General features: G+C 38.1%; 1 protein-coding gene across 3 annotated transcripts in view; it reads right to left on the bottom strand.

Moving 5' to 3' along the window:
• Positions 1 to 6,267: 6,267 nt before the first annotated feature.
• Positions 6,268 to 13,423, bottom strand: part of Tbc1d19 (TBC1 domain family member 19) — a 188,036-nt gene continuing 180,880 nt past the window's right edge. For all 3 annotated transcript variants that reach the window (XM_008837347.2, XM_029565543.1, XM_029565544.1), the window contains 3 exons: positions 12,636 to 12,751; positions 8,541 to 8,611; positions 6,268 to 7,560 (listed from right to left, as the gene is read on the bottom strand). In XM_008837347.2, the coding sequence (XP_008835569.1) occupies positions 7,486 to 7,560; positions 8,541 to 8,611; positions 12,636 to 12,751 (262 nt within the window). In that variant the 3' untranslated portion in view covers positions 6,268 to 7,485. The remainder of the gene's footprint in view (positions 7,561 to 8,540; positions 8,612 to 12,635; positions 12,752 to 13,423) is intronic.

The raw sequence follows: 13,423 nt of genomic DNA, 5'->3' as shown, positions 1-13,423 counted from the left end.
CATGACTATGTATCTATTGTATAACTTGAACAATGAATGGTTTTCTTTTCCTTCCAGTAGTTAAATTGGCTCATGTTAAATGTTTTATATGCATTCTCATTTAATCTCCAGAGTACCCAGTTCTATTAATTTGACACTCATTTTCATTTTCTAGCTGAAGAAATGAAAGCTTATGAAGGTCAGGTAACACAACAGTGGTAGAGCTCAGATTTAAGTCCATTTTTGGTAGAACACAAACAAAATATGGGGAAAATACTTGTGAGAGTATGTGGGAATACTTGCCTGCAGTAGTAATGTCTCTGTCATCAGTTTAGGAGTGGCTCATATGAACGTTTCTTGGCAAAACAGGTACAGGAACTCTTCCCTTCCGTTTCAGCTACCTCCCTCATCTGGACTAGCTTTCTGGTGGTACCGATGGAGTGAAGGGAGATCTGAAAACAATGCTGGGAGGTGTCTTCATACAATAATCATTTACATTGGTAAGGAGAATCTGGGATGTCAGGTGTGGTGTGGTTGCCTTTCTCTACCTGAAGCCACTGACCTTGTCTTAGGGGTTAAGTGCTGGGTTGGCTTTCTGTCCAGGAGAGTTCCTTGTCTCTTATATAGTGTTCTACTACAACATTCCTGTACTTGAACACCAGCCTGGCATTATTCAGGCTTCTGACAAAGTGACTCTCAGGATGGAGTCTTCTTAGCTGCACTCAGATGCCTATCTTCCTTCCTTATATACATGTATCATGTTCTTTCCATTACCTCCAGTTCATCTACATGATGCACTCATCCACTTCCCTTCTATTCTAGGGGAACAAACCCATCAGCACACATAGTATGTCCTCTCCCTGTCTTCTCTCTCCTTTCTTCCCTCCTCCCTTGTCAGACCATCACCCTAGTGTTTAGTGACTTGCTTTGTGTGTTTTGGGTACAAGCTAAGTTGCATATTAGAGATAATTTTTGCTTTCTAGTTCAAGGAAGCTTTATTCCATTTGTAAAGGAGGAAGCCTGATATGGTCTAATTATGGCCTTTTGCTTCTTTGGCTAGCAAGAGCTATGGTTGTCTTTGCTCTGGCACTGTGCTAGTTTGGTGATTCATCCAGTGAACTTGGTTCTCCTCTCCTTCTGTTGGCTTCTGCCTGTTCATTGCATCTACTTGCTCATGGCATGGACAGAGATTATTTTAATTGTTCAGGAAAAAGAAGAATTTTCCTATAATCTATTTCAGGTTCTAGTCAGTGGGTAAGACAAGAAAAAGAAATCAAAGGGACACAGGTTTGAAAGAAGCAAAATAATTTTTATTTATAGATGATGTACCATATATGTAGAAAGTCCTAGACAAGATACAAAAAAGGATAATAGAAGCAGTAAGTTTACCATGGTCTCAGGGTACAATGCCAATATAAAAATTCAATTGCATGTCTATATATTAAGACTAAACCACTGGAAATTGAAATTTAAAATATAATTTACATCAGGATAGAATGTGAAATAGTTAGGGATAATTTTAACAAAATGTTGGCAAGAACTGTTCACACAAAACTATATCATTGAGTGAAATTTTAAAAGACCTAGTTAAATGAAGAGATATACTATGTTCACAGACTAGAAGACTTAATATCATTATAGTAACTGTCCCCGAACCTATTTATAGAACCAATGCTCTCTCAATAAAAAATCCCAGAAAACTTTTCCCTGTTGTTGAAAATTAGAATCTGATTCTAAAAGTTGTTTAGAAAAGCGATGATGCTGGTATAGCCTAAATAATTTTGACACAGGTGAACAAAGTTACAGAATTTATGCTGTTAATCTCTGAAACTTACTCTAAATGTACAAAAATGAGGACACTGTGCTACTGCAATAAGGACAGACAAAAATCCATAGGCAAACACAATAGACCATTAAGAAATCAGCTGATATCAACCGATTCTATTCAGATGGGCTGACAGGAAGGGGAAAGAGCAGTCTGAGTGAACGGTGGGTATCCACGAGTGAAAGCCGGAAGCTCAGTCCTTAACTCGCACTATACACTAAAGGAACTTAAGTCATAGACCTAAATGAATCAGCTAAATTCACAAAGTTTCCAGAAAAAAACATGGGGGAAATATTTGTAACTTTGAGTTACACAGATACTTCATAGTACAAAAAAGTCCATAAAAGAAAAAAAAAAAAAAAAACCCAGCTAAATTGATTTCAACAAAATTACAACTTTTCCTCTTTGAAAAAGATAGTTTAATTGGTTTTCTGTATGGGGGAAATAATGAATGTCATGTAAATATGAGTAAAAATGAGGGCAGATTTTGAAGTAAAAATTAAAAATGAAAAAAAGATTAAGGAATAACCCACAGAGTAGGGTTTTCAAGCCATATCTACAATAAAGAAGTTTTGCAACTTAATAAATAGTTGATTTTAAATGGGCAAAATCTTTGAAAATTTTACAAAAGAATACTTTAGGTATAAACAGCAGATAGGCATGAAAAGATGCTTATTTTCTATTTATATATAACTAGGGAAATACACAATGAGACCATCTGTTAGCATTACTGACATGATGATACCAAGGGTTGGTAAGGATATGGAGCCACTGGAACTCATATACTGCTGGTAGGAACATAAATGGCAGAATCACTTCAAAACAGAATCTGGAGGCTTCTTAGAAGTTAAACATACTCCTAGGTGTTTGCCTCAGGGAAAGGAAGATGCATGTCCATATGAAGACTTGTATTCAGCAAAACCAAAGATGAATTACTGATCACACAGCAATATGGTGACTCTCAACACATTATGCCAAGTAAAGAGAGCCAACAAAAAAGAGTATGGCTGTTGAAATTCCAGAAAGGAAAAATGTAATCTTTAGGGCTGGAAACAGTTGCTATTGTTTGGAGTGAATGTGTAGAGGGACTGAACAGGGAGGACACAAAGGAAGCTGTTTTGGGTAATGCAAATGTTCTGCTACATTGATTGTCATAGTAGTGAAATGGGTATGTACAATTATACAGAACCATACACTTAAATGCTACTTCACATAAATGTATAGTTTCATTGTATAAAAGTTACTTAAGTGAAAACAAAAGAAGCATTGCTTTTTTTTTTTCCCCCTTTCTAAAACAGTCTTCCCTTTTGAACTTCCTCTATAGGAAACTAAAGGTAAAACAGTTTTGTGATATTGGACAAGTAAGTTATCAAGCTGAACAAAGTATGCTCCCTGTTATCACTAAGTGAATTGGATGACTTCATTCATTCATTTATTCATTCAGTCAGTCAATAAACACTCATTAAGCCTGCAATGGGGCAATACTATGCTAGGTTCTAGAGATATAAGGGTAAAATGAAACCATTTTGACCCCAAGGAGTGAAGGCTTATCTAGCAGAAAAGAAAGGCCAGATAACTATGACTGTGATACACCATATATGTATTATGAGGAGCAGTGCCTTGAGGATGCAGTACCTGAGTTATGTAAGTTCTGAGGTACAAGGTAGAGTGAGGTAAGGAGAGAGAGGAAAGCATTCTAAGTGAGATGCTGCATGACAATGGGACAAAGACAAAGGACCCTCTGTCAGGAATTTCAGGGAGACATAGAGCATAGACATAGTCCTTGTAAGGCCCCAGTTGTACCTTGACTGGAAGAAGTTCAGAAATGGTGCACCAGTTTGAGCAGTGTATAGACTAGAGTTCTGCACCTAATGGATATCACATCTCAAAGAAAAATAACTACACAAGTTAGGATCTTTTCTGTTGCACAGAAAAATCCTTTGGTTCATATAACAAAATGGTCCAGGGCAAACGTGGTGGTGTGTGGCTGAGAATCCACAAGGACAAAGAGCAACTTTTCCCTCTCTCCATAGGAGACAAGGCCTGGCCTATATCCTTTCTTTTGCACCATCCAGTTTCCCCACATGATTAAACCAAAGTCTTCTAACCACATATTAATTGGCACTCACTGGTCATAGACTTTGCACTGATCACAAAGCCACCCCATGGTGGTATATGTGACCAGTTGGACAGCCCAGAGAGCATGGGGTTCCCGCAGTCAGCCTCATCTGAAGCACAGCAGAAAGAAGTAAACTAAAAGTAAAACACTGAGTCTTTGTGGAAGGCAGACCAGACACAGAGGGGAATTCTGTTTTAAGAAAAATGTATCCCAATCATTTTTGAAAGAACTCAGGGATTACAAACACATGTGGACAACTTCTTGTAACTTCCATAGCTAGGAGGAGTCAATGAACACTGCCTGGAGAATACGCAATATTGCAGGCACTACATAAGGGAAGCAACAGTTTTATGAGCACAAAGACACAGGGATAATTCTAATACATAGGCTCCAGGGTATCTTGGCAAGAGGAGATGCTTTTCTGAGTGGGACCTTAAAGATGGAGGGATCCTTTAGCAGAGATAAAAAGAATAGGAGCTGGTTAAGAATCAGTATGCAGTTTGCTGAAATGCACAGGAATTGATCAGCATGGGACATGGAAATGGAATGGCCAGGCTGGAGGAATTACTCCTACCCTGCTACATAGCCGGGACTGCATCTTTAAGCAACAGACAGTTCCATTCTAAGCACAGAAATAACCCAACCTCACAGGCATTTAAAGAACTATAGGAATAGATTAGATACTTCTTGAGACAACAAGGAAGACGTTAAGTATGGGGGAGAAAGTTAAGTTTTGGGGTAGAAGGTAAAGAGGGCTCAAGTATTTTCTGTTCTCCCTGTGGCATGAGAGAAGAAAGTCCAGGCCGAATGTGAAGGGTGCTCGGCAGTTACATCAAGTTGGAATTTCAGTTAGCTAGAATACCATTATCACCAAAACATTCTGACCAAAAGATGATGAAATAAGCTCTTCCGAACATAGCCATGACCTATTTTAGGGGATGAAGTTCAGAGGAGTCAAACACAACTCACCATCAGTGCCAATGCCACAGGTAGGACAATTCTGCATCACTGGTCTCCTTGACCCTTGCAGTCACTGAGGCAGCACTTGGGAAAGGGTGGCAGTGGTTGATAGAAGATGGCATGGGAGAATGCTGGTGGAAGGAGGCCAGTGAGGCAGTATAAGGAGGTGCAGGTAGCAATGGAGTGGCCGAGGTGGCCTGACTGCTTGAAACATGGTGTTTTAACAAGAAGGTAAGAGCAGCATGTGACAGGGTTTTTAGTAGCAGCAAAGTGCAAGGTTACTTACCAGTGTTTGTTTGGGAACTGAGATTCAGAGCTACTGCCTAGAGCTACTTGTACCAAATGAAGAGATCTGCTCTGTCATGATTCGTTTCTTAATAGACAGAGTCTCAAGCTATCAAGAAATACAACACAGACACCAATGATGTTGGGCATTCTACATAATTATCTTCTACCACTTGACCTTAAATAGTCACATACTAAAATTAATAACTAGGGGGCTGGAGAGATGGCTCAGAGATTAAGAACACTGCTTTTGCAGAAGACCCGGGTTTGATTCCCAGCACCCACATGGAAGCTAACAACTGTCTGTAACTCCAGTTCCAGGGGATCCGACAGCCTCTTCTGTCCTCCGTGGGCATTGCATGACATGGGTGCACTTACATACATGCAGGCATAATGCTCATACACATAAAATAAAAATAATAAGTAAAATATTAAAAATATTTAAAAACACCATATTTACTTGATGTTTTACAGTTTAAAAAAATCAACCTCAAATATATTTTTCTCATGTGATTCTCTACAGTCTTCTAAGGCAAACACAATAGATACAATAATCTGTTACTGTTGGTCTTTTCTCCCTCCCAAATACCAATAATAGAGATCTAATTATTTAGGGGCTTGAATTACCCATCTAGTGTAGTAGACCACTACAATGCCTCTTCCTAATAAGTTTGTATTTTCCTTAAAAAGCTAAACATGGGAATGTATGCATACGCTTAATACTAACAACTAAAACCATGCTCTTTTCCTAATATTGTTGGCATTTTTTTCTCACTATGGAGAAGGGAGGGGACACTAGCCCTGGGTGCATGCTTGTCCTCTCCAGGGATGTGCTTCTGGACACATAAGATGGCAAGGCATACGATGTGAACTGTCACTTTCAAAAGCAATAATGCATAGTTTATTAAGAATCAATCAGAGAATAAATTATTACTTAGTCCTTAGTAAGTCAACAGGTACTTGATTTCCAAAACTAGTCAGACCTAACCTCACCACACTTGAAGTTTTATATTAAATTTCATACTTTTCCTAATACATGTTGTGAAAATAAGAGATTTGTGAAACATATTTGGATAAAACTTAATAAAACTTCAGATACGGAAAGTATCAGTCTATTGATTTATTTGAGTTTTATTGAAGTGATAATCATCTTAAATTTTAATCTAAAATAAAAAGACAATGTTTTTTTTTCACATACTATTATTTCACATACTTAAATGGTATATATTCAGAAAGTAATACAAAACCCTTTACTCATAATAAAGACCAAAGTAAGACCTGATACCCTGAATGATGGCCCTAGTTCTAGAATGAATTAACAACTTGCAGCACTCTCTGCCATTGGACCCCAGAAGTCAGTCTTGTGAGACCAAGTGGATGTGGTTGACTTTTCCTCTCCTTACATTCTTCCAAAGAAACAGACTCTAGTGTGGAGCCTCATAGTATAAAAAATGGAAGGCTGAGAAATACAAAAAGATCCCTCTATACCTTTCTGACTGATTTTCAGAGTGACAAATAACATAGTGCCAGATGGAGCCAGGCATGGTGGGGTACACCAGAAATACCAGCACTGGGGAGGTGGAGGCAGGAAGATGCAGAATTCAGGCATTCTCAGCCATACAGCCAGTTTGAGGCACATTTGGCTATATAAGACTGTCAACTACAACACAAATTATCATTTGGAAATATCTGTACTTGTCTTTTTCCAATAGAGATGTTTAATGGAGAAATAAAATGGAACGAGATCTAGACAATCCCTAATCCCTTGTGAATGAAAAGTTGCTAAAGATCTCAATGTGCATTTAAATCCCATTCAAACGCACTAGGTTTTTCAAGGTTTTTCATGTCTCATCCCACCACTGGCTCTGAATGAAGAGTAATTTATAAAGCAAAAACAGTACATTATCTAGGGGTAAATTTACAGACTGATGTAAACTGACAAGAAGATATGTCACCTCTTGAAATTTGCTACAGTGTCTTTAGTTCTTATTGCATATATACAATTACATGCCTTTTATAAGTTAGGACTATATATGTATATATATATACACACATATATATGTATATATATATATAATGCTCAGTTAAGCACAAGTCATGTCTATTGCTTCTCTGAAATCTTATCAGCATGCAAGTGCAATATTTGGTGTGTAGAGTTATTGTTTCAAAAAGTGAGGAACTACTTAGCTTTAACTGAGGGGAACATGATCTTTATTGGCTTTTATGCAGTTTAATTTTGGTTTTATGCAGAGCTTGCATAGTTCATGATTAGTTTCTAATGGAAAACTAGATGTGTTGTCAGTGACCTCAAAGAAGATCAGGTGACAGTGGCAAACAGAAAAATCTGAAGAAGAGGCATAACTTTTAAAGTAGAAAGATCAGCAAGAACTGCCTGAAATGGAAAAACAAAAGAAGTATTAATACCAAAGAAGTCTGTAAAACAGGTACAATAAAAACAGCCACTCAGCATGTGCTTGGCAATAGCACACTCCCCGCTCTTCAGGTCTGTCTTAGGCTACCACTGCTTTCTCATTTCTGAGTGTCTTAATGTTAGAACATGTGCAAAAGCTAAAATGTACAACAGAAAATAACCCAGACTTTAGCCTTGAGCTTTCTTCAAATATACAAGGTAGCATGAGTTTATAAGAGCTCTAACATATCAACTTGCTTCTATAAATAAACGTACATTATGAATCCTAGACCCATTATTCTGTTGTAAGGAGCAACTGACTGAGGAAATCATTCTGAGATGGAACTAATGTTTATTCAGTTGCAAGACACATAAACATCCTCTTCCCTTTAAACAGAACGTGTAGCAGTTATTTTAAGGATAAATTTTACATTCTATGAGAGAGAACAAATACAGTAACATAGTAGGCACTATTTTAATTGAGCCATATTTCAGGTATAAATTCTATCATTGGGAAGAAATCAATTCTAAATAATTAACTCACCATTAAAAAGAACCTGAAGCCGACCTGTCTTTAGTCCATCATTCAAACACAAACTCTTTAACTCTCTCAACTAGTTTTTCTCTGATAACAGTATAACCCACGGACATAAATAATAATAAGAGAGTGTACCACAAACCCTAACAGCTTCCATTAAAATTACTAGGTGTCTGCTTTCCTCTAATGGTTATAATGGTATCCTAAAATAATCTTGTTTATGACCCCTTCATAAGAAGGTTGTTTTCAAGTGCTTAGGGAAATTTGAGTACTTAATAATAATTAGCTTAGAATTTATAGGTTTTACTCAAGTTGAAAAATTCATCTACAATTAGTGTATGTTCTATGGATCAGACACCAAAGTGGAGGCCTGGCAGTCTCTCAGGAACTATTTCCATCCCATCTGAGTGAAACTTATCCTTACTTCAGCTGCAGCCAGTGATGTCACCTCCATCAGGTTCACTGCTCGGAAAGCAAACACGGCAGCTGCCAGCACTGGAAAAGAATGCACACTATTTCAACTGTTGGCCTCCTCAACAGCACAGCACAGCGCAGCTACTGCTCTGCCCATAGCCACAATGGAGAGCAGAACAGGACTGTACAGCTGTTCCTTGCCTTCTGCCTCAAGGAGTCACATGAGTGGGAACTTCTACTTCAGAGAACAGTCCCTGGTCACTACACAAAGGGAATCTCATAGTTTGGGGAAAGGACAAGTCAATAGTCTTAAAACGTCATTTATACATTATTTCTTTCATAGCTACAACTAACAATGAAACAGTTTAAAAATCCATGAAGCTCTAATGACTGTCTTACAAATTACAATTTATTTTGACACAGATGATTCTAATATATGCAATGGAGAAACTTTTAGAAAGTTATATGAAGATCAGTTTTTAAAATTTGCACAATTGTGTTTTGGGGGTATCCTGATATAAATATGGCTATAAAACTTTTAAAAAGTAATTTATAATTTTGTTATATTTTTATATACTTATTATTCACTTTATTAATGTCACAAATAGATATACGTGTGGGGAAGGCTATTGTGGGATTGATCTTGATGTTTACATTAATGTTAGCTATAAGAAAAATAAGTTGAAAGCTTGAAAAAATATAGGGTAATATAAGGCTCAATAATATACATTGAGTAGGAAACATCACAACTTTCTGTTAAACATATGCATAAGATGGGTCAGGCAAACATGCATTACTTATTAATATATGCATTACCATGAGGAGGAGAAGGCCCCAGGTACTAGGCAGGCAACCCCGGTAAGGAAAAAAGTGCTGCCTGGAGAGAATGCCTACTTCATCCCCTTTCTTTTTTCCATCACCAGTTGTGGTAGTGCTTTTCAATCACATCATTGAAATCTGGGAGACCAATGACAGTAAGTAGTAAAAATGACTTGGAAGGCTGGGTCCAGGAGTACGGCATAGCTAACACAAACACATTTTTTAACTACCATGAGACTAACCACGACAGTTAATTTCATACTAGCTCTGAGTTAAGGACTTTTTTTCAAGTTCACTTTCCTAGTGTAGAAACTAAGGCACAGTGAGTTTGCTGATATGGTCATGGTCATACAGGTAGAAAATAGTAGAGTGGATACTTAAGCCTGGCTCTAAAGACCCATGCATAATGTCCCTAGTGAGACCACAGGGAAGTGGTAAGGACCAAGCCCTGACACAAAAGATCATGTGCTTTCCAGACATGGCCTGCAGGGTGAGGCTGTGGTGTCCCTGGGCCTGACAGACGAGGGACTGTACTTAAGGAGTGGATGTCAGGCTCTGCTCTCCGGGCCTCTTACTTCGATTAGGTGCAGTGCAACCAGTGAATGGGAAGCTCCAGCACTTTTCTCGGGGAAGAGAGATTTTTGGAAATTTGGCAAAAACCATTATAAGTAGTTAGAAAAATTCTGGAGCAAACAAGGGGATAGCAATAAAACAAAAATTTAAAAACTCAAGTCAGCTGTAATTATTCACCATAACAAGGGATAGAAGAGATCTGAGTCAAAGGATTCCTCTTTTTTTTTTTTTTTTTTAACAGAAAAGAACTTAAAAGGAATTTAAGTAATGGGATTTTATGTTTACAGGAATATTAAAAACATTTCTGTAGGCCAGTAATTGTTTACTATTTTCCACTATCTGGAGTCAGATTTTGGATGGTGGTGACATTTTAGAAGCTAAGAAATATGAGTCCTCCTTCCATTTTTGTATATAACTGAATGGAGTGTTTGAAAGCTTGTCAGGATGTCCAAATATTCTGCTGGGGCAGGAAAGTCTTACATAGTGGGCAGTTGTTTGTCAAGGTAGATGAGCCTGCTGGTTGACCTCAGTATCCAAAATGTTTGTGTGCTCATAACCTTTATTTATCTTGGTGTCACATCACAGGAGTTCCTTTCTGTCTGCTTCATGTTTAGTTTGCCCAGCCCTTCTGCACAGAACAGGGTTGTTTGTCAAGGAGAAAGGATCTATACTTCAGGATGTTTTTAACTGCACCATGCTTCATGTAAAATGTGGAAATTCTAATATTTACTTTGGATTCATTTTACAACTATTCTCATCACTTTAATACTAGTCAACTTGATTGTGAACATTAAGACATCTTTGTTTTAAACTGTTCTTTAATGGCCTCTAATTCATAATTAAAGCTAGAGAAATTTATTTATTGAAAGATTTCTAAAGACTCTGTAGTAACTTACTTGATTAAAAAAGGTCATCCCCAAATACTTTGTCCAAACTGTATGAAAGAATCAGTAGTCTGTGTGTGTGTCTCTACATGCAGTGGTCTATGTGGACGGCTTTTTGCCTGAGTTCTAAGGTCGGGGAGCTCCCAGTAGTCCTGTTTCATTTCTAGAAGATCTAAAATTCGTTCCTGCTAATTTTAGAGGTCACTCAGGAAAAATGGGTAGATGCAACATGTGAATTACATCGCTACCCACCCATAAATTACTTTTAAATTAATTCCCTGAGCTAACAGTAGAGTACCTGGTTTAGAGAAAATACAGTGTTCCACATACAATTACCTCATTTACTAAGACGATGTTGAGGAGCAGAATCAGAGAACTTAAATTGGAAGTCTTTGAACCTTTTTAATATAACGTTTCTTTCATAGTAAAACCTCTTATATTTCAGGTGATAAAGAGCTCCCTCTCCTTCATTACTGTTAGAAAGTATATATTCTCACTCAGCTCCCTTTTTAACATTCTCCATTTCTTTGAAATGATACCAAATATTATATGGTCTGTTCTTTAAAATTGTTGGTATATCCAGAGGAGAGTAATACGGTGAAGTCTAAAGTCCTGGCATTTGGGAAATGGTAGCAGAACACCAGGGTGTTTGGTCTGGACCCTAGAAGACTCTAGGAATGTGTGGAGCAATGAAAGCAAAACAAGCACGATGATGATCTTGGCTTCAAATAGGGCACTTTTGAGGCTGGAGAGATGGCTCAGTGGAGGATTCCACTGGCTGCTCTTCCACAGGACCCAAGTTCAGATCCCAGGAATAACAAAAAAGAAAACTTTTGGCACTTTTTTTTCTTTTTTTTTTTTTTTTTTTTTTTTTTTTGTCTTTTTGAAGCAGGGTCTCCCTGTAGCCCCAGCTGTCCTGGAACTCACCATGTAGACCAAGCTGGCCTCGAACTCAGAGATCCGCTTGCCTCTGCCTCCCAAATGCCGGGACTACAGGCATGCACCACCATGCCAGGCAATTTTAATTTTTAGTCTAGAATTTGTTATGTAGACCAGGCTAGCCTTAATCTCATAGAGATCCACCTTAATTTTCTAATACTCTCAATGATGCAATAACTAAGTCTCTGGTGCACTAGGAAAGCAGAATGAATAAGTACTATGTGTTTGGTATGCTGTGACAGGGTTGCCTTGGTGTGGATTTGTTGTACAAACTGCTAATCATTAACTGTAGACGAACCGGCAGCTTTCTGAGCAAAGGGAAAAATTTTTTTTTTTTTTGCCTAAGAAAATCCCTAAAGGAAGAAAATCAAGAAGTAGAGTAAAAGTCAGAGACTATTAGCAAAAATAAAAAGGTTCTGAATCTAGGATAAACTGCAGTCCAGAAGAAAAGAGCTGAGCTTTCAGCTGTACAGGGACGCTCAGTCTCAGTTTACACTTCAGACAGTGGCTGCGAAGGGACACAGGACAGAACGTTATGATGCCTGGTGGGTCAGAGCAGAAAGTAAGTATATCTATCTGCTGCACAGGCTGTACACGTGGGAAGACAGCGAGCCCTGCATGGAACAGGAGGGGAAGGCAGGAAAGTAGAAATGGGCTTTCCTAGTAGCCCCAGGAAAGATGAGAAAGAGATTTGTTTTCGCCAGTATGGCAGATGTATCAAGACTGCAGAATCTCAGAGCTTGTCTCCCTAAGCCACATTGATCTATGAAATGCTCATGCATTAAAATGACAATTGTAGAACCATCTCTAATGACACATGGTGAGTGTTACACAGGAAAGGGGCCTTACTGTAGAAACGACATGTATTTCACAAACAAACATCTACTTACCAGCAAGAATTTCCAGAGAGTTGTATCCTAGGATTCTATCCCACAAAAGCAAGAGTTGATCTGTAGCTAAGTATCCAGAAAAAGCTCGAACCATCCACTTAAATGATATACGCAGTCTGTAGATAAGGAAAATGAGAATTAATTTTATTCCTGGATTTATTTTCCTACAAAAGTAGTAGTATCAGAAAAGTCCAACCAATTCTGTCAATAATGCACATCTGTGGAGAGTCTATTTTCTAAAAGTTGCAAAGGCACAGAGGCAAAAAAACCGAGCCCTTGAACTGCAGTTCATAAACTATAAAGAAGGCTTGCACATGCTGGGTCCTCCTTAATGTTGGTGTTCAATCTTTTTTTAAAATGTTTTATTTATTATTTTAATTTTATGTGTAGGATTGTATTGCCTGCATATATGTGTGTGCATCCGTGTTATGCAATGGTCAGAAGAGGGCTTCAGATTCCCCAGAACTGGACTTCCCTTGAACTGCAGTTCATAAACTATAAAGAAGGCTTGCACATGCTGGGTCCTCCTTAATGTTGGTGTTCAATCTTTTTTTAAAATGTTTTATTTATTATTTTAATTTTATGTGTAGGATTGTATTGCCTGCATATATGTGTGTGCATCCGTGTTATGCAATGGTCAGAAGAGGGCTTCAGATTCCCCAGAACTGGACTTAAGATGGTTCATAGCCACCATGTGGGTGCTGGGAATCAAACCCAGGTCCTCTGCAAGAGCAGTCAGTGCTCTTAACCGCTGTGCCATCTCTCCAGCCCCCAATCTTTTTTTTTTT

Source organism: Nannospalax galili, unplaced genomic scaffold (genome assembly GCF_000622305.1).
Source record: "Nannospalax galili isolate Female #2095 unplaced genomic scaffold, S.galili_v1.0 scaffold777, whole genome shotgun sequence".
Lineage (NCBI taxonomy): Eukaryota > Metazoa > Chordata > Mammalia > Rodentia > Spalacidae > Nannospalax > Nannospalax galili.
This window is presented reverse-complemented; position numbering and strand designations above follow the sequence as displayed.